General features: G+C 41.7%; 5 protein-coding genes across 7 annotated transcripts in view; 4 read left to right on the forward strand and 1 right to left on the reverse strand.

Moving 5' to 3' along the window:
• Positions 1 to 1,218: 1,218 nt before the first annotated feature.
• LOC115764133 lies at positions 1,219 to 3,175 on the forward strand. Its single transcript, XM_030707005.1, has one exon. It carries the CDS (start codon positions 1,375 to 1,377, stop codon positions 3,055 to 3,057), a length of 1,683 nt encoding a protein of 560 aa, XP_030562865.1. The 5' UTR covers positions 1,219 to 1,374; the 3' UTR covers positions 3,058 to 3,175.
• Positions 3,176 to 3,950: 775 nt separating this feature from the next.
• LOC115764101 lies at positions 3,951 to 6,823 on the forward strand. The gene is made up of 3 exons (XM_030706954.1): positions 3,951 to 5,631; positions 5,976 to 6,191; positions 6,571 to 6,823. The coding sequence occupies exons 1-3, from the start codon at positions 4,051 to 4,053 to the stop codon at positions 6,802 to 6,804; spliced, it is 2,031 nt and encodes a 676-aa protein (XP_030562814.1). The 5' UTR covers positions 3,951 to 4,050; the 3' UTR covers positions 6,805 to 6,823.
• A 132-nt stretch (positions 6,824 to 6,955) lies between these two features.
• LOC115764103 (ADP-ribosylation factor-like protein 6-interacting protein 4) lies at positions 6,956 to 7,944 on the reverse strand. The gene is made up of 3 exons (XM_030706955.1): positions 7,889 to 7,944; positions 7,297 to 7,832; positions 6,956 to 7,225 (listed from the first exon to the last, which is right to left on the reverse strand). Exons 2-3 carry the CDS (start codon positions 7,484 to 7,486, stop codon positions 6,969 to 6,971), a joined length of 447 nt encoding a protein of 148 aa, XP_030562815.1. The 5' UTR covers positions 7,487 to 7,832; positions 7,889 to 7,944; the 3' UTR covers positions 6,956 to 6,968.
• Positions 7,945 to 8,509: 565 nt separating this feature from the next.
• The window catches only part of LOC115764205 (eukaryotic translation initiation factor 4E type 2), a gene marked incomplete at its 5' end in the record, with an annotated part of 49,968 nt that continues 31,219 nt past the window's right edge, over positions 8,510 to 27,258 (forward strand). Inside the window, 2 exons of the mRNA XM_030707095.1 lie at positions 8,510 to 8,850; positions 10,423 to 10,882. Coding sequence (XP_030562955.1) covers positions 8,510 to 8,850; positions 10,423 to 10,882 — 801 coding nt within the window. The remainder of the gene's footprint in view (positions 8,851 to 10,422; positions 10,883 to 27,258) is intronic.
• Positions 11,088 to 27,258, forward strand: part of LOC115763971 (syntaxin-1A) — a 41,932-nt gene continuing 25,761 nt past the window's right edge. Inside the window, exons 1-3 of one of the 3 annotated variants that reach the window (XM_030706774.1) lie at positions 11,088 to 14,406; positions 15,933 to 16,416; positions 16,495 to 16,572. In XM_030706774.1, the coding sequence (XP_030562634.1) occupies positions 13,535 to 14,406; positions 15,933 to 15,951 (891 nt within the window). In that variant the 5' untranslated portion in view covers positions 11,088 to 13,534 and the 3' untranslated portion in view covers positions 15,952 to 16,416; positions 16,495 to 16,572. Of the gene's footprint in view, positions 14,407 to 15,932; positions 16,417 to 16,473; positions 16,573 to 27,258 lie in introns of those variants that run through there. The other 2 variants (XM_030706773.1, XM_030706772.1) reach the window with 2 other exon arrangements.

Raw genomic sequence — 27,258 nt, forward strand, 5'->3', positions numbered from 1 at the left:
TTTTTTTTTTTTTGGGCTGGCCTGGTCTCGTCCAGAGACGAGATCTCGCTGTGCGCAATGCCAAAACCTTGAGATGATGGACCGTGCTCTAGACAAGCTGGATGATTTATACTTTTTTGTTTTTTTTTTTTGGCAAATTCGATTACACTGAGAAAAATAGCAAACGAATTGACTATTAATATGTTTGGTTGCCATGCTAACTTTAGCTGAAACATATTTTAAGATCAAGATGATTCATTGTCCTGCTATTGTCCTAGGTCAGAGAGATGCTGCTTGCTGCACTTGCACAAAATGATTATAGCTTAATATATTATATATTTAATATATATTCGAAACTATTATAGAAAGTGGGAAAACCCCAAACCAAACCGATTTCTGAAGCAGGTATTATTAGTCTATGCAGCTTATCTTTTGGTTCATAGCGTAAAAATACGAACCGGTTCGAGTTAAGATCATTCAAATCGCTTAAATTAATAATATTGAATTGATATTGTCAGAAGAAATGGTGGACGTTTTCTGTGGCACATGTTATACATTCGGATATTGGTGAACGTGCATGAGGACATCTGTTTAACGAGTTTGGCTTAAAAATCTTTGAAAACAATTTTTTTTTCATTTTTTTTATGGTGTCAAAAAATAAAAAATTTTTAAATATTTGATAAAAATAAACAAATATAAATATAAAAATAAATAAATATAAATTCAAAAATTAAAAATAAATAAAATGTTCAAAATATGTGAGATAAGTCTTCATTAAAATAATTAAAATTTTCTGAAATTTTTGTAATACAAATTTTTGTTATTTTTGATGCAATACAAAAAACATAAAAAAACATAAGAAAAAAAACTAAACAAAGTGCTCAAAATATATTAATTTCAAGAAATTTTAAGAAAGAAATAAATAATATCTGAACTAAATATTCGTAATATTATTCAATGTGGACTGAAACTGATTTGCAGGCTGTTTTTTTTTTCTCAGTGTAGATACAATGCAAAATCTCACAGACTGCGAGCTGGCGCACCCAGACAAAATAACATAAAAAAAAATCAAGTAATATAGAATAAAATAATAGAAATCGGAATGCGTCTGCCTTGGCTCGTATACGGCGTATAGGTATGTCCGTATCTGGCGGGAGCTATCAGTGAGAATCGTCCGTCGGTTGCAGTGCGAACGAATCGAAGGTTTTAAGAAGAGCTCCTGTCTAAGCGGCGCTTTAGTCAGATTTCGGAATTTGCCAGCATTGCACGGCAGGGAGAGCGCAAAATAGATTACAAAGTACGGAAGACGAGTATCAGTCCGTAAACGGTTCTGTGTCCGTGTAAGGGAGAGCGAGCGAGCGAGCGAGCGAGCGAGAGAGAGAGAGCGAGAACGAGATGTCGCAAACACTGGACGATATATTGCAGCGACAGGAGAATGCCCGCCAGCTGCGTTTGGCCACCCGGCCCAAGTTCCGGCGGTTCAATTCACTGGACCGCATACCGGAGCATCCCAGCCAAGATGAGTCCGAGAACGATGAGCATACAACGCATCGGCATTTCATAACGCTGCGGCGCCAGCGCACGGCAGACGGCAGCCTGTTGCGTGCCCATGTCCCGGCGCCGAGCGCCCGACCGGAGTCATCCTCCGGCAGTCTCTTGTGGTTCGGGCCGCAGCTGCTGTTGCGCCTGCTGATCCTGCTGGTGCGCTACATGCTCTACATTCCGCTGTCCATAGCGGCGCCCAGCTTTTGGCTGTCCGCCCTGCTCTGGATCTTCTGGAAGCTGTTGCGCGTGCCCATCGGCCTGTGCAAGTGGCTGCTCAGCAGCGACGAGGAGCAGCAGCAGCAGCCGGGCACAGCGCAGCGCAGCCGGCAACGTCAGCGTCAGCGCACCGTGCTCCTCAGCTGCGGCAGCACCATTCAGACGCTGCATTTGGCGCGCAACTTTTACGGCTCTGGAGCACGCGTCGTGGTCTTTGAGTTCGAGGGTCTGTTCGGGCTGGCGCGCTTCTCGACGAGCGTGGACAAGTTCTATGTGGTGCCGCAGCCGAGCAGCTCCAACGTGGAACAGTATATCGCGGCGCTGTGTCACATTGTGCGCAAGGAGCGACCGACTGTGTATGTGCCCGTGTGTGCCACCAGTCCGGCGTACTATGATGCGCTGGCCAAGCCGCATTTGGAGCTGTTGGGCTGTGCCAGCTTTGTGCCGGGCGCACGAGAGACCCAGCAGCTGGACGACTGCCTGCAGCTGTTTCAGCGCTGCGAGGCGCAGCAGATCACGCTGCCGCCGCACACGGTCGTAACGAAGCCGGAGCAACTGCATCAGCTATACGAGGGCGGCTTTGTGGCCGGCTATCGCAACATATTCATGGCCTGCGGCATGCAGGGCGTCATGGAGCGGCACAAGTACATATTGCCCAGCCGTCGGGTGGAGCTGCTCAAGTTCAATCAGCACGAGATTAGCGAACGCCAGCCCTGGCTGGTGGTGCGTGATCAGCCCGGCTATCATCATTATGTCACATGCACCACGGTCAAGGATTCGCGGGTCGTGGCCAATGTCAGCTGCCGCGTCGAGCACAATACCAAGAATCTGATACCGGTGCGACGCAACGATGAGGCCCAGATCGAGCTCTGGCTGAGCGGTTTCTTTGCCAAGGTGCGATTCCAGCGCAGCATCAACGGGCATGTCAGCTTTCGCTTGGTCAAGTCGCCGGCGCATGGCGGCCAGTTGGTGCCGCTCGGCGTTCGACTGGGCGTGGCCCTGCCCTATATATGCCACAATCGTTCGCATGCGCAGCTCCTGTGCCGCGCCATCAAATGCATGTGCATACATAGACGCGGCGCAGCCGATGAGGATACGGCCAGCTGGAGCTGGAGCTGGTCAACGCTGGAGCGCAATACGACAACGGTAGCGCTGGACAAGCGGGAGGCCCTGTTCGCCTACTGGGATCCGCTGCCCTATTGCGCCTACTATCACTTTCAGCTGCCGCTGGAGTCCGTCAAGCTGTTTTTGCAGCGACGGAATCGCAGCGCCGAGACCAAAAGTTTATCGCCGCGCATCACGGCGCCGGTTCATTGAACGACGACGACGCAGTGCACCCGGCCGGGACGGGCGGGCGCTCAGCTAGAAACAGCAGCGACAGCGAGAGAGATTGCACAGACTGAACAATAATAATATGTACATACACACACACACACACACACACATACATATACACACACACACACATATATATATATATATATATGCATAAATATGTATGTATGTTGATTTTGTTTACTTGTCCACGGGGTTCAACATCTATCTAAGAAGATTAGGCTAGCATAGAGCACATTATATGATTATATGTATATTGTAGTAGCACTTGGATCTGGCACGCACACACAGGCCTATAGTTTATTGACTCTGCGTAATAAAGCTTATAATTTATATGTATTACCCATAATGGTTTTATTTTGCGTTTTTAATTTAATTCACAAAACACGTTCTGTTCGATTTGGAAAATTAAAGTGAACTAAACTGACCAAAACAGTTATCCTTGTCGGTGGTTGTTTTGGCCACGTTTCGTTTTCGTTTTCGTTTGCGTTTTTTGTTTTGCTTTGTTTCGTTTTTGTTTTAGCCCTGTTGCTTGGCAACGGCTTTGGGTCAGCTTGCGGTTAACCGCGCCATTTGCATTATTCTTATCAGACCCAGCCATGCAAATGAGGTGTGCAACACGCAAATAACCCCTATTTTTGTAATTAAATTAAGATCATTATTTATATCGCCAATGTTATATGTTTTTAGGCTCGGCTGACATCAGACTTGCAACACGCTATATACAACAATTTAATATCATATATAACAATATTCCAAAGTGCTTGCAAATTTTCTGCTAATTAGCATTCAAAAATATTTGCAACGGTCACTCTGTTGCGGCGAATGGCAACGTTGACGCGTGAATAGCTGCGTTAACAGCTGACTGGCAGAGAAATAGGCTCGCGTACGCACAAAACAAAAAAAAATACAAATTTTGCAAAGTAAATAAGTTGAGAAATCGGGTTACTGTCCATCTTTTTTTTTTGCCACGCAATGAACAACGGACCAAACGATCCTGCTGCTTCGCGCCGTGCCCAGCCAGGAGACAGAAGCGCTGCCAGCGTAGCCATACCCATTGACAGCGACGGCGATGACAATGAGTCAACGACAGCTGAGCACGATTACCTGCTGCCTGCGCCGACGCCGTCCTTGTCGCTAGCGACCGCGGCACAGCCCTTAACCGGACCAAATACCAGCACAAGCATTAATCTGGAGCATGCCAATCCGCAGCCGGCGCGCAGCAGCAGCATTGGTGGCGGCCGTCCCTCTGGCAGCAACATACTGTCCACGCTCCTGGCCCGGCAGCGCTCCTTTACGCCGATCAGCAGCACGCCTGTGCGTGTGACCACACAGATGAATCGCCGCTTGCAGCAGTCCCGCAGCGTGGGCGCCAACAGCGGCAGCTTGGAGGAGCCGCCGGCGCAAGCGGCCGTCTCGTCGGCAGGGAATGTGCGGCAATTGGGCTTCTGGCGTGTCAATCTTAACGAGATGTTCTCGCTGTCGACGGCACCCTCAACCGAGGCGCTGCGCTCCTTTATAGCACATTCCAATTTTCGCTACCAGCCAACAGCTGGCAATGTGGTGCCACCAGCAGCGGCAGCCGCCGCCGCCGCCTCTGTGCCCGGCGACAATACGCACATATTGATAAACCAGAATCAGCTAGCGAGCCAGATCGAACCGGAGGCCAGCACCAGCGCGTCGATACCCTCGCGCATGGGCGCCTACAGCAGCGCCGGCATGGGCCGCAGCATCTCCCTGCGCGAGGGCGAAATGCAACAGGCGCGCCACAGCCTAAGCGGCCGGCACAATGCCAGCGTGATTGGCCTGACAACACCGGCAGCGGCGTGCATTAATCCTCCTGCTTACGATGCGGCACATCCGGATGCAGTCACTGTTGCTGGTGGCGCTGCAAATGCCGCTGCCGCAGCGTCCGATGGAGCGAGCAGCCCGAATGCCAATATTGGCCATCAGGCGGCGCACGAGAATAACGCAGACGATGATCACATCATCACGGATATGGTGGTGCAGGTGCTGAGCCACTTTGTGCGCTATTTGCCCATCATTTGCATACTGCTGATCAAGTTCGTGCACGACCATCTGCTGGGCATACTCGATCTCCTGCTGCTGCAGACCATCATGTACAATGTGAATCGTTCGTTGCGGCATCAAGTCTCGCGGCTGGCCCAGAAGAACTATGTGGTGCTGCTGCGTGATGCCTGCGTGGTGATCGTCGTGGTTACCCTGCGCATGTACTTGGCCACAGCGCCGCCGGATCCCTTGGGCTTAATTGTGCCGCCGCCCAAGATCTATCAAACAGTTGATGTCTCCACTTCGCACTACAAAACGGAGAACAGCCACACGAATGGACTCAACGACAGCCCCTCGACCACGTTCCAGTGGAGCGCCGAGCTGGCCAAAAGCTCGGCCAATGATACAACTGTGCCAAAGGTCATTCCGCTGGGCATGCTGCTCTACTATGTGGCCATCAGCGATCTGCTGCTCAAGCTGCTCACCATTCTCATCAAGATCTGCATAACCCTGTTGCCCATGCATGTGATACGACTGAAAGTGCGCGTAAGTAAAATGAATGAAGGCTCAGCTTCTTCTGGCCTGGCATCAATCCTTAAGCCTAATCCTTTTCCTTATAAGCATATATATATTATTGGCTAGCTGGTGCTTCCTGAACCTAGTTTTTCGACATCAATTTTCACACATTTCACGACTGTGAACAATTTAATTTAATTTAATTTTAATTATTTACACATAGTCTTGGAAAGGAGCTTCAAATCTATTCAATAAGGGACCAAAAGTCGGAACTAAATCTTCACATCTCAAATGAATTCCATGAAGAGCTTTGCACATGATATTGAACCTAAAATGCACATTCCCCAACTGAAGTCCACTTTTATTTATTGCAGGCTCGTCTTTATGTGTTGGTCGAATACATATCGCAATTCTATCGCGCACTGGCTCCAATTACACAGTGGTTCCTGTTTCTGTACGAGTCCTACTCGGGTCTTGAGGTCATCTCGGGCGGCTTGTTCTCGTCCCTGTATATTGGCGCGAAAATCTTTGAGCTGCTGGAGCGGGGCAAGTCCCTAAAGAAGGCCATTTCAACATTTCGACGCAATATTGTGAGTAGCAAATCCAAAAACAAAGACTTTAGCTTTAAATATTGAAATGTAAACCACACACAAGGGTGAAAAATGCGTGGAAATTGTATAATGAAATGTTTTTGTACACTATTCAAACGAATTCAACATCATTTTTAAATATCTTTGAGGACATTATTATAAAAAAAAGATTAGTTGCTTAAAGATCAAAGTTTTTTCCCCAGCTTTAACTGGGGAAATGTAAAATATATATATATATAGACTTTTCCACTCGATTTTCATTTTGTATTTCACGTTTAAACAACTTTAATCTTCAATAATTTATAATCTTCAAAATAATTTTGAGCATATTTAAGCAGATAAATTCTTGTATTTAATTTCTATCAATTTTTTTCTTTAGGACTCGGAACGGCCGCCCACAAAGGACGAACTAGATGCCGCCGGCTCCGTGTGTCCCATTTGCCATGATGCGTACAACTCGCCAATTATACTGGAGTGCGGTCATATATTCTGTGATGAGTGCGTACAGACCTGGTTCAAGCGTGAGCAAACGTGTCCCATGTGCCGCGCCAAGGTCAGCGACGATCCCGCCTGGCAGGATGGCAGCACGACCTATTTCCATCAGCTCTACTAGGCCGAATATCGGCCGGACTAACTAATTATTCATTCTATTCATGCGTCTATCTATGTATATATATATAGCTTAAGCTAGCGTTTTTTGCAATGCTGCACAATTGTTTATTTAGATTAACAGTTATTAATTATTAAATATACCTATTGTATTTAATGAGAACATGTTTACTTTGGCTTGCGGCGCTTGGCGGCCGCGGCGGCTGCAAAGGATTGCGCCTCGAAGTAGTCGCCATCGCCGCTGGTGGCCTTCCTGTTGATATCGCAATGCCGCTGTTTACTCACGATTTCCTCGAGTATCTCGCTGTCGCCCTTGATGAGGCGCGTCCGGCCCGTCACCGGGTCCACCTCACGGCGTATTTGGCTCTGCCGGCGCTGGTACTCCTCCGGCGTTTCCGGGGCGTGCGATTTGCTGTTCATCAGCGCTTAAATGTGTGCAAGGTGTTAACATATTTGAGTAGCTGTTGTGTGAGACACAAAGATGTCTATGACCGACCTATTGGTATGGCGAAGTCCTCCTCGCTGCCGCTGTCGGCTGCCGCAACCAACGGGGTCTCAATCTTTGGCGGTGTCGTGTCCTTTTTCTCTTGCCTCTTTGACTTCTTGGCTTTGTCCTTGTGCTTTTCCTTGTGCTCTTTACGCTTACTCTTGTGCTTTTTCTTTAACTTTTTGTCACTTTTGCCCATATTGCTCAATTGTTTACCAAACGACAATAAAAATCAAAAACTGTTGACTGTTGTTTAACATTAACTTAACATGTGACTGACGTTCTGTTGGTAACAGTATTTAACTCTGGAAAAACAGCTGTTAGCTGAATATACTTTATTTTCTTATTAGTCAAAACATAAAGTGTCTATAACTGACTGCAAGTTTTTAAAATCACGTACAATAATTTGACAGCTTTTAACTTAATTCAAAAATAGTAATAAGCTTTAACAGAATCAATACACAGTTTAACTATATCAAAACAACAACCCCAGCTAAGAATCTATTAACATTTCTAATGAGCCGGCGATGTAAGCTGCGTGAATCCTGTTAAAATATAATTGATAGTAAAAAAAGATTTTAATTTGCTTTTAATCAAATACAATTCACGTTGTAGTTTTTTTCTTTCAAATTGTCACTTTATTTAGAAGAAATACATTCCACTGCAATAAGCACAATTATCAAGAAACTAGAAACTGGGAATATTTTATTAAATTAAGCTGGTCACTCTTCGCTTATGTTTTGATTTTGTATGGAACAGCTGATTTTCTATCGATAATTTGAGAGAAAACAAATAAAAAACATCAATTAAAATACAAATTGAATAAAATGTTGAATTAAAAAGTGAGGCAAAAGCTATGTTTTATTGAATTATCCATACCGCAGCCAATAATTGTCGAACTTAAAGCCATTCGCCCCGACAAACGTGCTGGTGTTGCAAAACGCCGTCGATTCAAACACATTTTACAGCACTAAATTATTTACGTAGCACGCCGATAAAAACCATTAAAATCAAAAAAGAGCCGAACATCTTGTCAACTATTTACCAACTGGACGCATTCAACGACAACAACAGGCCACGCGACTGAGCAAGCTCCACAGACGCTTCAAACGGCGGCCAATTAGCCAAACGCGACAAATTCGTGTTCTGGACAGCACACACACGCACGCACACCCACAAACAAACGCAACGACCACGCAAAAGCAAAAGGAGCTGAATTTAAAAGAACTACAACAACAGCAACAACAACAACAAATTGCGATTTGGCAACCAGACAAGTACAACAACAAGCGGGCAAAAAAAACTGTGCAACGTGCACGCCAACAAAGTACAACAAATAATTCTACGCAACCAGCGCCAAAGGCCAGCCAGCCGCAAATCCAACAAAAACAACAACAACAACATAAGCAGAAGCAGAAGCAACGGCAGCAACAGTCGGCGCGGCAAATCAGCGAGAGGCAATAACAAAACAATAACAAACATTAAGACGTTGTCCAGGGAAACGGCGCAGTTGAGGCAACCCAGCATTAGCATGGAGAAGGTCGCTAGCAAACAATACGAATCGTAAGTGGAAACCAATTTGAGGGCAACATCTTCGCCAGAGCGTTTGTTAGGTTATGTTCTAATCATGGCTGCAAATCCCCACCAAAAAAAAAAAAAAAAACTTGGTTCCCTTGCCTGCCTTTAAGCTCGTTTCGATTTGACTAGGCCCGTAGCTGCACATTTCAGCCAGTCTTTTTTTGTTTTAAGTGAAAGAATTCAATTATGAATTTATTTTCAATCAAGTAGGATAACAATTATTAATTTCTTAGCCATGCCTAGCTCCTGCTGCCCGATAACATTAGATTGAAAAAAAAGTGTTAGAAAATATTTGAAAATACGTTACGATTGGGGGCTATTTTTGAAACCAACTGGACTTACATCCCGGTTGAATATATAGAAAACACAAATTGAAATTCTAGTTTCGATCCAGTTCTGTCCCTGTGCTTGTCATCCAAATGGTTAATCAACTTTTTGCAACCCAAAACAACCAAAAGCAAATGCCCGAGCTAGTTGTCCTCCTCGTCGGTCTGCCGGAAGAGTATGTCGGCAGTGAGCTCCTCGTTCTTGTCGCAAGCCAGATAAATGGGCAGAACGACGTCACGATCGAAACCCAGCGCCATCAGGCGCTCCACGGCCGCTTCTTCCTCATGGCTGAGCGAGCCCGTCAAGTGGGCCGTCGGCTCGTTCAGCATGGATATGAACTCCTCCTGATTGCCGCGTATGGCCTCAAAGGCGGCCGGATCGCTCTCCCGCAGATGCGTCAGCACCAGCTCCAGCAGTTCCGGATTCTGGCGTATCAAATCGCGCACATGCGCAAAGCGCGGATCAGTTGCCAAATAATTGAGATGCTCGGCTGTCTCGCTAATCACGCTCGACTCCGCTGAGCTGGGGGTTGTAGTTGTTCCGTTCATTGTTGTTGCATTGCTGCTGGGTATGCCCGTGATTAGGTACTCTATGGCGCGCTCCGGATGATTAAAGCTGGCGCGCAAAGCTGCACGCACATCCTGCTCCTCGTAGCCCATGAGCATTAGATCGCGCACGCGCTGCTCATCGGGCGTAACGGAGGGTCGCGGCGGTTCCGCCGGCTGCACCATCTGCTCTAGATGGTGCTCCTGCCTTGGCTCCGACTCCGGCTCCTGCACGTTGGCACTCCTTTTAGTCATTAGCACTATGAACCTGTCCTCCCTAATGTGGTAGTCGGCCAGCGGCAGATCGTCCTGCATAATGCGTCCGCCGTAGATCAGCTGCAAGCTCTCCACCGGCTGTGTTATCTCCGGCAATTGAACCAGCCGTTGCTTTAGCTGGATTACCTTCTGTTTGTCATCCTGCAGCTCCAGGGAGATTGTCTTCTGGTCCAGCGTGCGGATCGACAGCTTCATGTTGCGTTACGTGAAGCCGTAAAAAAGAAGCATATATATATATATATATATATAATGTATATAAGTATATAGGAGCTGTATATTTGTATTTAAGTCTAGGGAACTGTCATAGTTGTTGGGTTTGTTTTAGTTTCGAGTTTTGGCTGGGACTAATTTGAATAGCCTGATACGACATACTTATCAAAAGTGTTATGCCATCACCATTGCGTTGCAGGAAAATCTGGCCAGATATTGTCGATAGCGATGACAGCGATGTGGAAAATGAAATAGATGTTGACAAATTGCCCCCACTGGAGGTGGGGCCCAATGAGAACCGCCTGCAGCACACATACTGCCTCTGGTTCTCCCGGAAGGGCACACAACGAGCGGCCACCGACTATAGCAAATCGCTGCATGTGGTCGGGCGCTGTGCCAGCGTGCAGCAATGGTGGTCACTCTACTCGCATCTGATACGGCCGACGGCGCTGAAGCCCTATCGGGAGTTGAGTCTCTTCAAACAGGGCATCAAGCCGATGTGGGAGGATCCGGCGAATAGTAAAGGCGGCCAGTGGGTCATACGTTTGCGAAAGAATAAAATTGAGCGCGCCTGGGAGAACGTCTGCATGGCCATGCTGGGTGAGCAATTTCTGGTTGGCGATGAAATCTGCGGCATTGTGCTGCAAACAAAGTATCCGGTAAGTGCGCAACTTGAATTAACTTACAACAAAAACGCCATTCAACTGAATGCCTGAAAGCAATATTTAAACGACGAGCGAATTTGGCGCGCGTGTCAGTGCTGCGAAACATCGCAATGTGCACATTTATCGATGAGCTATCGATATAGAACTGTTTTTTTTTATATTTATTTATTTACATGCGTTGGCGTTTGTTTACATTTGTATGGCCGTCTGTTTGGTTCTGCAATATACAAAAACGTGCTTCATTGTTTGCCAAATGTTATAGCTCTCTTTCAGCTGCAGTTTTTAACCGCATTAATTGCAAGTGCCGGCTTTCCATTCATAAAACTGCTCTCGCCGTTCATCCACGAATGAGCGTGCGAAGTGAACCGTGCAGAAATTAAGTTCCACAAACAAACCGAATGCTGGTCGCTGCTGATGGTTGTTGTTGTTGTATTGTAGCGGCATTTCAGTGCTGACGTAACGTCAGTGCTTTCGGTATTATTTGGTGCATTTCTGCTAACACTGTTGGTATTTTTTAGGCGTCGTGTCGCAACAAAAGTGAAAACAAAAACCAGTGGCAAAAGAAAACGAAACAAATTACCATAAACTTTTATATTTTGCAACAGTCTCATAACTGTGCAATCAATGTTGGCGTTAAAACAATTACAATTTGAAAGAAAAGTGAATGTCTGAATATAAACTTCACTAAATAGCATGATAGCAATGAAAACTTTGCCGCATCTGCGTTTTGTGTGTCCCATGCCAGTAAATAGATAGAGCAAGAGAGCAGCTATCAACAAACGCCGAATACGACAGCCAAACGCAATAGTAAAGCGAGCGAATTACTCCCAATTGTGAGACTCAGCGCAATCGCACTCAGCACATAATCCACATTAAAAAACAGCAGAGCGAACCGTCGCCGTCGCATCGGTCTTGCTTGCACCGGAAGGCGACGCGTGTTTCAGATTGACGAGAGCCAGCAACGCGTCGAGTGTGCTTTTTAGCAACGTGCGCGTAAAACAAAAGGCGACAACGACATACTACAACAAAGTAACAAAAGTCAGCAGGGAGAAAACGAAAAACGCAAAGAGAAAGAGAGACAGAGAGAGTAAATGGATGCTTGCCACCCACACCACTAGCGGCGAGAAAACCAAAGCGAATGTGTGAAGTGCCCGCCGACTAAATCACTCACACATACAAACACAAGCACATACACAAATACAATCAAACGGCACATAGACACGCTCGCACGCAAAATAAAACAAAACGGAACGCAGAGAAAAAACGCCCACCGTACAGCCCTGCCTCCCCCCCCCTTCCGTTTGCCGCTAGCGCGTGTTTTCGTTGCCAGAAGCAACCATCACGTCACAGTACCCTAAGCGGTCGAAGAAGAGAGCCGCCGCCGTTGGAGCCCTGCGCAGAAATCGATTTTTTTTTTGCCCATTTTCGTACGTGTTTCGCGTACGAAGTCAACCTCAACCGAAATTCGTTTAAAACAAGCACGCATTGTCTCTAAATGTGTGCAAATGAGAGGTAAGCAGCTGCAAACGCACTGCAATTGCGGATTCGTGAGAATATAGCTAAAAGCGAATAGGTTAACTGCAGCGCGATCGATCGAGGCGAAACCAAAACCAAAAACCAAAAACCGAAACCGATGCCGAAAACGAAAACGAATACGACGCACACGCTGCCCGCCCCGCCCACCCGCGCGCTTTGAGTGAATGTGAATGTGAATGTGAATGCGAATGCGTGCGCAAATGCAACGGCGATCGACAGCCCAAAAGTAAAGAGAAAAGCAAAAAAAAAAAAAATAAGCAACAAATATAAATAAATAAAACAACAAGCAAAAAAAGTGTGTGCTAAAAAGCTGTTCGGGCATAAATCCTACGCATTGTTAAAAATTATCTGTGCACAGACAGCAGCAAAAAAAAAAATATATATATATATATATAAGCAATTTCTTGTTGCTGTTTTTTAAGCAATCGCCGTGAGTCATAATTTAACGCTTTTATTGTTGCTTGACTTAGCTGCCTGGCATTGAGGTGCTCGCTGCGTCGCTCTCTTTGCGCGCTCTTCGCTCTTGAGCGCAAAGCACGCGCGCCGTTATCGAAAAAAAGGCTAAAAGGAAAAGCGAGCTAGAATTCTTGTACATATTTAAGAATATATTTATATATATGCATGCATGTATGTATGTATGTATGTGTGTAGGCAAAGTGAGTTGCGTGTAAAACAAGAAGAAGCAGCAGCAGCAACAAACAAAAACTAAGGCCAAGTGTTTAGCTGAAGTCGTATTTATTTAGGGCATGCGAAAAAAAACCATTTAGCGGTCACAAAAACCAACGAAAAATCAATAGTCGCGAGTGTAAGCAGCAGAAAATATACAAAAAAAAAAAGCAATAACAAAAAGCGTGCAAACAAGTTAAGCAACAAACGCTGCAAAAGTTAACAGTTAACTGTTAAACGGAACAACAACAACAAACGCTAAGCCAGAGCTTACGTAAAAAGCTCGCACGAAACTGTAAATGCAACTGCAACTGCATTCAGAATAATCAATTTGCCATTATTAAAAATAATTACAAAAACTAATTATCAACGAATTAAAGAGTACAACAAAGCGCAAAGAATAATAGAAATAAAAGTAACGGCAAATATCAACTAGTTGACAGCATGACGAAAGACAGATTGGCCGCCTTGCATGCCGCCCAGTCGGACGATGAGGAGTCGGAGGATGTGGCCGTCAATGTGGATGGCCATGATTCGTATATGGATGATTTTTTTGCCCAGGTGGAGGAGATACGCGGCATGATTGACAAGGTTCAGGACAATGTTGAGGAGGTGAAAAAGAAACATTCGGCCATATTGTCGGCACCACAATCCGATGAGAAAACCAAACAGGAACTGGAGGATCTAATGGCCGATATCAAGAAGAACGCAAATCGTGTACGCGGCAAACTCAAGGGCATCGAACAGAACATTGAACAGGAGGAGCAACAGAATAAATCATCGGCCGATTTACGTATACGCAAAACGCAACATTCAACATTGTCGCGTAAATTTGTCGAGGTCATGACCGAATACAATCGCACCCAGACCGATTATCGAGAGCGCTGCAAGGGCAGAATACAGCGTCAGCTGGAGATCACAGGTCGTGCAACCACCAACGAGGAGCTCGAGGATATGCTCGAGCAGGGCAACTCCGCTGTCTTCACCCAGGGCATCATTATGGAAACGCAGCAGGCCAAACAAACTCTGGCCGACATTGAGGCACGGCATGCGGACATCATGAAACTGGAGACGTCCATTAAGGAGCTGCACGACATGTTCATGGACATGGCCATGCTGGTCGAGTCCCAAGGCGAGATGATCGATCGCATCGAGTATCATGTGGAGCACGCCATGGACTATGTCCAGACCGCAACTCAGGATACCAAAAAGGCGCTCAAATATCAAAGCAAAGCGCGACGAAAGAAGATCATGATACTCATCTGTTTGACCGTGTTGGGTATCTTAGCGGCTGCCTATGTTAGCAGTTATTTCATGTAAATGCAATTACTTAAACACACACACACACACACACACTTAGACACACACACACACTCGATGTCTGTTTAGGATGTTGTGCAACCCACCCAGAAATGATTCAATACAAAGTTTAAGCGACCCTTGCCAGTGAGCTACACACACACACACACACACACACACACACACTTGATAATTTAGGCTCTATAAATAACAAGAGATAAACAATGCATTATATATAGCTAATTTGTATTAGTTTAGAAAAGTCTTGAGTCTAGCGGCAAAAGTGCGCATATTTGTTGTTATTGGGCGCAGGATATGCATATCCCAATGCTCAACACACACACACACACACACACACATAGTAATATATATATATATATATATAATATGTATATGTATATGTATATATTAGTGCCCGATTTAAACACAGAACCGAACAAACCAAACGAGAAGCAATTAATAGAGTCTAAAAACAAAACAAAAAAACATATAGACATGCGAATATATGATCAAAATTGCAATTAAAAATATATATATATATAGTAAAGAAATTATTGTTAAAAATGCAAAGCAAATTCAATATTGCAAGACACACAAAAAAAAAAAAAAAACAAACCTAATTTCTAATATTTAATTATAATGTTCTATTCACAATTTAAATTTTCTGTTTCTTCAAATATGCATTTAATTTTGTTTTTCAATTATTTGCTTTGCAAAAATTTGAAACTAAATCTCAATTGCTTTTTTTGCAGTCAACAAAAATCTCTGTGTATAACTTCTTGAATATATATATTTATTAAACAATTACCTATATATGTACATATATATTACTATATATATATAATTAATAACTATAGTGACTATTTACGAAATGCTATTAACCCAATCGTGTTCATATGTATCGAATGCACATAGAGATCGTATGTACTTTATGAATATATATATATATATATCAATATCTATATATATTTATATCTATCAGTTGAGGAAGCATATTTGAATAGAAATAATCTGCGACAGACACGTACTGCAATATTGCCGGACTCCAATTAAATGTTTAACTATTCATTTCAAGTTGATTATTTAGTTTGTTGCGCAAATAAATGTTCAACATTTATCTCCATTAAAAACGGGTTTGTTTTCTGTTTTCTGTTTTTTGCTTTTCCTTTTTCCGTTGTATTTTTCAACAAAAAAAAAAAAAAAAACTTTAGCCGCATTGCGAAACCAATTTAATGGCAACTCAAATTGTTTATTTGTGCTCTCAAAATTTCTCAATCAATTTGATTTAGTTCTCTGCCCTGCTCACACACACACCTTCACACACGCCTTTCATACACCTAAACACCTGCAATATTAACCCATTTATTTGTTTATTTCTCTTCTTTTTTTTCGCTTTTATTTCTGCAACACTCCAAACACATGACTAACAACAACAACAACAACAAACGGATCTTTGTTTAAACTAACCCCCCAACTGCATGCTAAAAATTATTAAAATTTTATTATTTTTTTGTATAAAATACTTGAAACTCATGCACAATAGAATCAAAGCAAGCAAGTAGCAAGACATATTTGTAGCAACATTTATTTGTAACTAAAAAAAAAAAAAACAAACAGAAATTCCAAGAGAAAAACAACAACGAGCAGCGCCAACTTCATTTCTAAGGCACGTTTAGCTTTTCTTAAACAAAACTGAAACGAGAGTTTATGCAACAACAATAACAACCACAACAAGCAACACCTTTACAAACAACAACAACAAATGAACAAAAACACAAAACGCAACAAATTCGTGCATCAAGTCGCATTCAATGTGTTTTCTCAAGCCCAACAACCAACAACAACCAACAGCAGCAACAAAAAACCAGCAAAAATAATACAAAATAAACCAAAACGCGTACAAAAAAGTATATATAATATAAATAATATATAAAATCGACGTATAAACCCAGTGTTTAGCCTCAGTGCCAACGTCTCCAACGTCTACACTCCACCTGCAGCTACCAAGCGTCATTTTTCCAACAGAGGTGAGTAATTGTTTGTTTTTCTTCTCTCTATATAATGTTCAGCAGAGCCTCATCAAGCCCCATATGACCCGTATCTAGGGTATTGCCGAGCACCATGCATAATGCCGCTCTGTGTCTATGTTTTATTAGAGCGCGCCTAGTTTGTGTCTAATGCGCATTGCTAATGCCATTATTATCTATTAAATGTTCTACTTGAATGTCTATCATATAGTATGGAGCGCAAGTGTTAATTGGGTTCGTGAGAGTTAATGCGCCAATGATTAGATTGTAAGTCAATTCAATTTGATGGGAAAATGCTTAACTGGCAAACTATTCAAATGAATGTAATTTAAATTATTGTGTTTATATATAAATTTGAAAACATATTGGGCGTACATAAAGTCATATTCATTCCTATCTATATATTTCTAGACGAACTGTAGATTGGGCGAGTCTTTAATTAAGTAATTGCGATAAAGTTGAAAACAATAAATTTGTATGGACAAGATAGCTACTATCTATACAAACAAACTAAAACTAGAAACAATATTTAATAGAAAATCATTAGATCTAATGCAATTAAATAGATATATTTCGTATATTTATAATCTGGGAAAAGTTACGAACTGGATTACACATATATGGAAAGAAATTTCGTTGAGACTTTCTCTATGGCTATAATTGTTTATACTTGTGTCTCGGATACAACTCCGATCCCATAAAGTATATGTATTCTTGATCAGCATCAATAGCCGAGTCGATCCATCTGTCTCTCTCTCTTTCTATGCGAAGTAGTCTCTCCGTTGCACGCACGTACATATGTATGTCGTAATCGGCTGGATCGGATTAGTATATCATATAGCTGACATGGGAAAGATCGGTCGGAAAGTATGTTGTATGGCAAACTTTTTTGTTTGTCAAGATAACTTAACCAACCTTGGCATTTATTACTTTTACAATGCGTCTCATATATATGCAAAATCTTATCAATATCGGACGACTATGTCATATAGCTGCCATAGGAACGATCGGTCGTAAATTAACTTCTTGTATGGCAAACTTTTTTGTTTGTCAAGATAACTTAACCAAACTTGGCATTTGTTACTTTTACTATGCGTCTTATATATATGCAAAATCTTATCAATATCGGACGACTATATCATATAGCTGCCATAGGAACAATCGGTCGTAAATTAACTTCTTGTGTGTCAGCATTTTCTGTTCTCCAGCATATTTTTATGAAACGAGCTTCACTTTTCTCACACATCTGCAAAACCGTAAGACAAATATCTTTAAGGGTATTAAATCTTCGACCTTGCCTTCTCGTTTGGAATAAAATCAAAAATAAATGCATTTCAAAAGAAAAGTTGCACATTATTATACATATACCCTGGAAATGAAAGCAGCTTTGAGTCAGCTTCTTGTTGTCTTATAAAACATAAAAAAAAAGAAAGAAAAAAGGTTTTTTGTTTGTTAAATATTCTCAACAAGTGTCGATTTGTCATGCATTGTACGCTCAACCCACACTCGCAACAGTTAGCACAGTTTGTTCTCCATTTATCTTTCGACGTATATTACTTTTATATATTTGCTGTTAGAATTTGACGAGATGATCTCATATTATCGAGTCATTTTGTTGCTCAAGAGTTGCGAGTATCAACTGACGTTCATTTAATATTTATAGATCTTGCAAAACTTTTCGACAGTCATCATCATCTTTCACAGCTCCCTCTGTGAAATATCTGTTTTTTTGTTATGGATTCGTTTTTATGTACGTTTCATTAATCTAAAAACTTCGTGCCAACTTCCTGTCGGCGCCAGCATAAACCAAATAAATGAACTAAATAAACTGACCCCAATGTGACTCGGACACTCGAACTCCGCACACATTTGGTGAGTGCTTCGAATAGTTTGTAGGGTTGAGTCATCAGTTCATCAAAAACTGACACATCCAGCGATAAATGCAAAGAAAACTATTTACATTTTGTGTTAATTAGTTATTAAAAGCTTATTCACATAAAAAAAAAGCTAACATTCCCAATGAATGAATGAATCATGCGATAGCCAACAAAAATTGATAAGCATTTGCTGCACTTAGTCGGGGGCCTTTTTTTTATTATTTTATTTCGGCTGATTGTGAGAGCACAAATTGTCGAAAAGAGGAAGCAAAATGTTGGCATTTCTCATATATACATTTTCTTGAATATTTCTGCTTTAAATGTGCGTTAAGCTGTTCGAGTCTAACTCTTCGTCAAGCTCTTAACTGGGAGACTCTTTCTCGCTCTCTGCGTCTTCTTTTGCCTGTGTTTATATGTATTTGTATTTGTTTTTTCTTCTTCAATGTTCTGCCTTGTTGCTCACTATTCACTTTTTGGCTTTTTTTTTTCTATGCATAAAATCTGGTTTTTATACTCTAGCAAAAAGTCTTGCAGAGTTGTTTATTAACTTAGCTAAGATGCTTTTTATTTAATTACTAGTTGCGTTGTCTTTGTAAACGCTTTTTCAACACTAGCTAAGTGCGTTAAGTGTTGTAAAAGTCTATAAAAAATGGAAATAAGTCAGCCCTGCATAGAAAACTGTTATTCCTGACGGACAACCCAAACTGTAAAAACTAAGAAGCTGAAATTTTCACTGCATTTATTTTCACATTAAGAGTAAGACGGAATTTCGGGCATTTCCACCCGCAAGTGCGGAAAAGTAGCGAAAATCGTTTGTATGAAACCTTTTTTGCTGCAAAAACCTTTTCAAAGATCTTTGTGAGATTTGAATCATTCTTCAGCTGCAAGATTCTCAGCGCAAAACTTAAATGGACGGAAACCTTTGATTCCAAAACTTGGATCTTTATCAATTATCGAATTTCCACGAGCGTGTACTCAGTGGAAAGGTAATATCTAAAGTTTTAAGCACAAAACGTTTCACGTGCAAGGCCGGGCAATACCCGCTAGTTATGTATATGTATATATGATACGACTTGTCATATGTAAAGCTTATCTATACTATATAATTTTCCAACACTTGAAAGGGTATCTGGAGTGCGCATACTCCCATTCGCTGATTTCGCACAAACAGTTGATTTTTGTTTTGGGCCTTCACACTTGAATTTTTTGACGCAACACGGAGTCCACTCGAAGGTGCCCGCAGCCCAGCACAAGAACAACTCTTCGAGCTCTACCCGAGCACAGCACCTGCCCCTATTTGAGGCGACGGGCATCGAGTCATGAAATCAATTTATGTATGTATTTAGCTTAGTGCTGTTTGGCTAGCTTTCTTTATTTATTTTTCTGTTGTTGCCATTTTTATTACAATTGCCTCTGGCCTTCTGCCCGCTGACGTAGTCTCTGTGAGTTTGTTGGCCAAGAGCATGGCTAACGATTTCTGCCATTTCACTAAACACCCAACTCTTCCTGTTTGTCTGTCTGTCTGTCTGTCTGGCTATTTCTATTTTCTTCTCTGCGACATTGGCAATCTTTTTTTCGCACACAGCTGATGAGTCATGAAACTGGCCACATGAAGTTCTTTCTGTTTGAAGATAGCATGAAAACGTTTTTTATTTTTCACAATATCTTCGTTTATTTAGGAACTTTACAATGCACTTTACATATCTGTACTTAAACTTTGGCTAATCTAGCTTGACTTTTAGCTGTAAAAATGATTTTTCTTTTTTTGTCTTCAAACTTATATCAAAGGAGAAAATTCGTAAAATGCTATGCTACCTTTCGCCTGTTGCCCAGCAAAAGTTTTGCTTAAGAATGTGCTGGGCTGTAACGGAAGATAAGTAAAGGATGCAAAGGTATTTGCAATCCAATTTAAGCTACTGTTAGCTGTATTTCAGTTAAGCTGATCGAAATTCTGGCAAAAGGTGCGAGCTCCATTTGGCTGCCAGTTTTCTGTTTTTCCCTTTTTTTTTTGGCCAGGCCGAAACTCAATTTGAGCCTGGCCTGGCCAAACAGCTAGCAGGTGTAAATTCATCGATTGTTGTTGTTGTTGTTGTTGTTGTTGTTTTTGTTGTTGTATTTCCAAAAGCAAACAGTTTTGTTAATTGAAAACAAATTTTGAGAGCTGCGCCAGCCAAGGACGGGTCCATCTGCTGCGACCCAAGGGTGCAGTATCTAATACATGTGTGTGCGTGTGTGCGCGTGTGTGTGCGTGTGTGTGTTTTGTGTGTGCTTAAAAAGAAGAAAGGTAACCACAACTATTTAATTGCCTAGCCTGAAATAGCAGCAGACCAAAGCAAATTTTAATCAAACATTATAGTAAAAAATGCATACAAAAAAAAAGTTATCAAATGTTTCAGCAAAAATGTATTTTAATTAACTTTTAAAGGGAATTAGTTTGTAATAAAAAAACTGTAGGCTGCTCGACAGAATTTGTAGAATATTGAAGTGTTTTCTTCTGTTAATTAATTGAAAGAATCAATTGGATTAATATTAGTAATAATAATATTCGTCAAATAACTGTAGAATCTTTGATAGAAGAACGGACTTACATTTTGTATTATTATTAAATGAAGAACTTCCTTTCTTTCTTGGATTAATATGTTACATTGTAAAATTGTCATAAGCTTAGTGCGTATTATCTGAAAATCAAGAAGAAAAAAACAGTTTAAGAACATATTTGTTCAAATTTTAGTACCCGGACTCTTATATGCACATAAGATTATATCTATATATATTTATATGTATATATCCATTTCTTAAGCATGTACCTTGTTCTAAATGAAAGAAGGAATCGGATTGGAGATGCACAGAAAATAATAGCACTTGACCCTTTTTGTTTTTTGTTTTTTTTTTTTGTGCTCTTGCTGTTGCTGGAACTCCAACGGAGTTCATTCGCCTGCTTGGCAAAGGGAACCTTTAACCCACCTGCCTGTGCCTGCCACCTGGGCACGCCGCTTGGCAATATGCATGTGTGTGTGTTTGTGTTTGTGTTTGTGTGTGAGTGTGTGTATTTAATGTGGCAACAACAAGAAGCGCTGAAAATAATACCGAGTGCCCGAGGGCTGTTAACGGGAAGCCCATTTAAAATAGCAACCGGGTCCAGAAAGGCATTTTCGGTTTGGCTTTAAAGTTGGGCTACAGTTTTTCTTTGTGCCATTATTTATTTAATTTGTTTTTTTTTTTTTCTTTTGCTGGTTATAGGGTTCCAGGTAAGGTCTTGATTCAGCGAGGCGAGCCGAGCAATTTTCACAATACTTTTAAATTAATATGCCATGCGCTTTTCTTTCGTTAGGGTTATATTTTTGTTGATTTTCACTTGCACAAGTAACTGTTAAAGCGGGAAAGCTAAAGAAAATAAAAAATTAAACTTACAAGTAAGCCTTTTCGGGCTTTCAATAGGCAACATGTGCATTTATTTTCAACTTTAAGCTAATTGTCCCCAAAACTAGTTTTGTTTTTCCAAGCCCAATTAAAGCGAGAAAAGCTCACGGAAAGCTGCTCGAATTGCAGGTTCATTTGCATCTGGCATTGTGTGTGGCAAAAACTTGGCCCTTCTGCCAGGCGCAATCAACGAAAAAGCACCGACTAATTAGAGAACTGAACCAAGCGGGAAATGGAAGTGCACAAGGAGCACGCAGCGGGGCTGAGTTGGCCACAAACCAGAAGACCCAGCCAAGAATTGTGGCCAACTTGGATGTAGGTGTGGGAGTAAAGTCTGGCTAACAGACAAAGGCAAAGCAACAGTCCGAAATGCTGAAGGATATAGAGAAAGAAAGGGAGAGACAGAGAGAGAGAGAGAGAGAGGGAGGGAGAGAAAGAGTCCTTTGGCGCAGAAATTCGCCTTAAAATAGACTCTGTGAATGCAAGGCCTACACAACTCGTCTCTTCCTTGATATTGACTCTCAATAATAAATAATAATTAATTAAATAAATGTGTAGTTAAAAGCAATCCTTCAAACGCGAGTTCCTCCCAACCAAGATCGGAGATCAGATGAACTTCTTCAGCAGCCGAACTTCTTCGATGCCATCAGATAGAGAAAGAGAGAGAGAGAGGGAGGCGCCACCAGGCGAATCATTTAAATACCTGAGCGTATTACCGTATTTTATGTTCTCCTGCCCCTTCATTGTAAATAAACATTGTTATTATGCCATATTTCGCAGTCTTCGCTCGGTGGAGATCAGAAGATTCTGATTCAATTTCTGATTCGTATTTTATAGATTTCAAATGTGGTCACACTTTAAACAAATTAAGAATAGCTAAGAACAAGTAACAATTATTAAAAGTAGTTAAATAATAAGACAAATTTCTCGTAGAAACGTTTTTGCAATTAATCGAAATTCCTTACTCTTGAGAAACCGGAAATAAAAGTTGTCTTCGTTAAATTATTCTAGAAATTTTATTTTATTCTTCATTATTTCGATCCGTTTACTCTACAACAAAAAGGCATATATGCATAAAAAAGCGAGCCTGGCACAGGAGCGTGTGATAAAGTAATTAAAGCCTTTGTTTTAGGGTATTACTTGAGCCGGCATCAAAATATGGGTTAATCAGTTAATCCCTTGTGTTCGGCGTGCTGTTCTACTTTCTGAGCTCACTTCAACTGCATTGTTTATACTGCATGCTACCGTTATACACAGCAAGGACTTGTCGCTCTTTATGCATATTAGCATTGCTCTTAATTGAGAATTTCAACTGCAGTCGCGACTCGCAAAAGCCTCGTCAACTGGCGAGCATTTCGTGTTCCCGACTCTGTTACTATGCCACGGCCCCTGGGGGGGGCTTAGTCACGTTATTTATTTAGTCCTGCGTTGAATGTTTTACGGCCTGCGGCATGTTTAGCATTTGATTTCCTTTTTTTTCGCGTCTCTGACTGCTTTTTTGCCAGATATTGCAGATATTGCAATTATTATGGCAGACATTGGCATCAGTTGCAATTTTTTGTTTTTTTTTGCTAAAAGCGACTCTCATTAATATCTACGAACCTCTAAAAATGGCTATTTGTTGCTTAGGAAAAAAGAATGCGAAATATTACATGATATCCTTTGAATATGTTATGTGAAAAGTTGGTTGGAAAAGTCAATCAAAAGTTTGTCGCCTCCTCAATTTGTTGGCTAGTATGAAAATTATATATTAATATAATATTCTGCTTTACCATCGTGCCTCGCTATTTGATATACCCTTTATATGCTTATAACACCTCGTATCTCTGCTGCGAAAGCTGATTAAGCTTTCAGCTGAACTTAAAACTTGAAGTCTAGTGTAAGTTAGGTTTTAAGGCGAAGCGAGAGCGCAATGAAACTTTATCGCTCGCTCTGAGAGCGAATTCGCCTCGTCTGGCTTCGCCGCAGTTTATATTTAGGCTTACCCATAAGCAAGAAGTGAAATCTACGTCTAAAAAAGTTGGCTGTCCCAGCTTGTTTAGGGTTTCAGTTTTGCTTAGTATATAGAGCTTAGTACGAACTAATAAAAATTTTCCTTAGCTCTTTACTCTTATTTTGAATGTCAGCGACATTTACAAATTCAACACAAAAAATATTCGTCATTTAATGGAAAGTTTTATATATACTTTTTTTATTTTATTGCTTTTATTTACGAGTCGCCCCTGTCCTTTGCATTGTGGCCCAATTTGTCCAGTGCGCTTCCTGAAGGCGTGTGTGCGTAGTAATGGTCGACGGTTGACTTCCTTCCGTTTTTTTTCCGGGCTGTGGCAGCAATTCTCCGTTAAATAACGTTTTTATTAAGCAAGCACATGTACATATATATGTGCGTGTGTATGTGTGTGTGCGCGGGTGGATGGGTCTCGCAACGAAACTTCACTTTTGGCTGACATCATATTTATTTTATTACCGTACTACGGCTTGCCAATATCAATGGGCGAACATGAAATTCTTGCTGTAAAATTCATTCAGAAGCGAATGGCGAAAAAGCACGGGCAGCGCGTGTAGTGGACCTCTGTCAGGCAACTAAACGGCAGCGATGCAGCGTGCTGCCGACGTTGCGGTCACAATGTCACAGCATAGAACTGTAAACAGCGCAACACAATGAAGCGACGCCTCAATACGCATACGCATAGCAAGCCACAAACAAACACTCATACACAAAATGGAGTCGACATGCGCCTGCCGATAAACCAAACAGGCAAACGCTCCACCAGCGCGCCGCCTCCTAGCCTAACTAATCCATTTCGCCTGCTATTTTTACCATGCGCAATAAAAACAACAAGAACAACAACAACAACAGCGGCGGCAGCAAATCACAAGCACGCACACACGCACAGACACATCGATGCGTTCACACGCAAAAGGCCGCTCTTTTGAAGCTCGCTGAGCGCAAGGCACCACGCATTGTGCGAACCTTCTTCTTCTCGCTCTCTTGCGCTCTCTTGCTCGCCGCCATCTCAGTTGCTAAGCTCTGTCGGCTGTGTTTTTGAATTGTCATTGCGTTTGTGGCAGCGCACCGTGATTCGTTGACATTCCTCTAGCAATAAAACTTTAATTGAAAAATAATCTAAAAAAAATTGCATAATATTTGTCAAAGTTGAACCAATTGTCAAATAATACGATATTTATTTATTATTATTATTTGTTTTTTTTTTTGTTGTTGTGTATTTAACACTGTTTGTATCTAATTCGGCAAACTGCAACCAGTGTGCTCTGCTCTACATTATTCTGCTTGTAGCTGTATGCGTGTCTGTGCGTTATAAATATAGATATGCACATAAACTTTTGCGTGCCACTGTGTTAATTTTCACACACTCAAAATGAAGACCAACAGCGCCAAAAAAAAAAGAAAAAAAAACGCTACACAAGCAAAACACGCCACAGCAAAAACAATTTTTTGTCGCCATGTCGTGTCGTCCTTAGGTCCTACGAAATTGTACCCAAGGCTCAAGCTCACCCCCCTCCCCTTCCGCACTGTTGGCCAACAATTTTGCAACAGCCACCCGTTTGCCACTTCCTGTTGTGTCGCGTGCTAGTTTTGCGTGTGTTTGTGTACTTTTTGTTGTTTCTCGCTTTATGCTGCACACGCATGTATGTATACACACACACACACACAGACAGCCGTTTGCATGTATACAGCTTTATGTATGTTGCCCCTATCGTTTTGTGTTGCGGCTGCTTTGGCTGTTCTTTTCATGTGCATGTTTTACGTACGCGACTGTGTGTGTGTGTGTGCTTGAGTTTAATTGCCGTGCTCAGAAGTAGGCTACAAATTTTCAGCGGCAATTTGAGAGCCCTAATACCCAAGCAAAATGCTATTTATAGCACCCAACCAGTCGGGATTCTAATCAGATTTAACCTGGTCAGATATTGGCAAAGATTTGCTTGGCCCTGCCGGTTACAATCGCATTATCGTTACTAACGTGGGCGTTCGACGGTGTCAGTTGGGCGTGGGCGTGGTCGCCAACACTTGATGCAGTAATGTGGCTTCGTTTGCACGGCAACAACAACAAAAACAACAACAACAATGATAAAACAAATGCTGTCCTCTTATCGCCGCGGGCATATCATTTAATTTCCACATTATTTGTCACACAATGACTGCAAGAGGGGCGGGCTGCGGGGCGCGGGGGGCAGTGATAGTGTGTACTAATCTAGCCGCCCGGCGGGCAGGCAGGCAGGCAAACATAAAATGTGCTATTAATTAGTTTTTCCGATGCTGCCCCAAAAGACCGCAACACCAACAAATGAGGCCAAAACTTTTTTGCCCATGCGAGAGAAGAGCACAGCCTTATAGCGTGGGAGCGAGTGAGATAGAGAGAGAGAGAGAGAGAGAGCTCTGGGTACAGGCAACGCACAATATACCGAAAAATGTCGAAAAACATTTTCGTTTAATTTTTGTTGTCGTTCTATTTTCTCGCTATCTGTGCACATGACTTGTAATTGTTGTTGTTGTTGTTGTTGTTGTTGTTGTTGTTGTTGTTGTTGTTGTTACTTCTGCTTTATCCTTTGGGGTGCAATTAGGTTTGACACTAAATTACTTGCCATGTTCAGGCTGGCAAAGCTGAAATTAATCATACGCCATGTTGGCACGCCCAAAATTCTTCCAACACAATTACTCACGCTTATTCAACTATTCAACAACGTGAGTCAGCCACGCCCCAGGTGTACATTCGCCCGACTATAGTCTAAAATGCTGTGCCGATCGATTGATTGATTGATGGCAAAAGCATAGACAAGGACTTGCAGCCCCCTGCCAGGATATAGCTCGTAAAATGATACCGTCTTTAAATTTGCCACAATAGAAGTTCTTGAACAAGAAGCACTCGTATGTTGTCGCGGCTTATCGGTTGCCCATTTGCATATAGTTCAAGTTCTTAGCTTGACATTAAAACTCATTTCTGATATCTACCGGTTTGCGTTTCATTCGCGCAGTTCATGGCGAGATCAAGTTTTTAAAAGGAAGGGTATCGTAACTTTGTCATACGGTTTGCCAACCTGTATAAACGATTTCAAGATGCGTTGTATCAAAAAAAAAAACTTGCTGTAGTTTTGCTTATGAATCAAATTTAATAATAATAAATTAAATATTTCTCAAAATAAACGATTTAATTCGCTATTCAAATTGTCCTTGAAAATCAACTCAAAAATATTGCCAAAATTCAACTGTAAACCAATTAGAACATGGGTTCTATTTCAGGTTTTAGTAAAAAAAAAAAATATTTTTAAATTCTTTAATATATAATAAAATTGCTTTAATATATAAAGCGTATTCATTATTCGCCTCATAATAGTTTATTCGTTGTGTTTTACGATTTCAAATACTTTTTTTAATAAAATTATTCTCAAAATAAACGATTTAACGATTTATTTAAAATATTCTTGAAAACCGATTGAAAAACAATTGACAAAATTCAATTTAAATCAACTGCAAACAAATATTGGAAACTTGCTTCTATTTCAGCTTTTAGTGAAATAATGTAAA

The sequence above is a fragment of the Drosophila novamexicana genome, unplaced genomic scaffold (assembly GCF_003285875.2).
Source record: "Drosophila novamexicana strain 15010-1031.04,08,12 unplaced genomic scaffold, DnovRS2.1 tig00000817-arrow-arrow-pilon, whole genome shotgun sequence".
NCBI lineage: Eukaryota > Metazoa > Arthropoda > Insecta > Diptera > Drosophilidae > Drosophila > Drosophila novamexicana.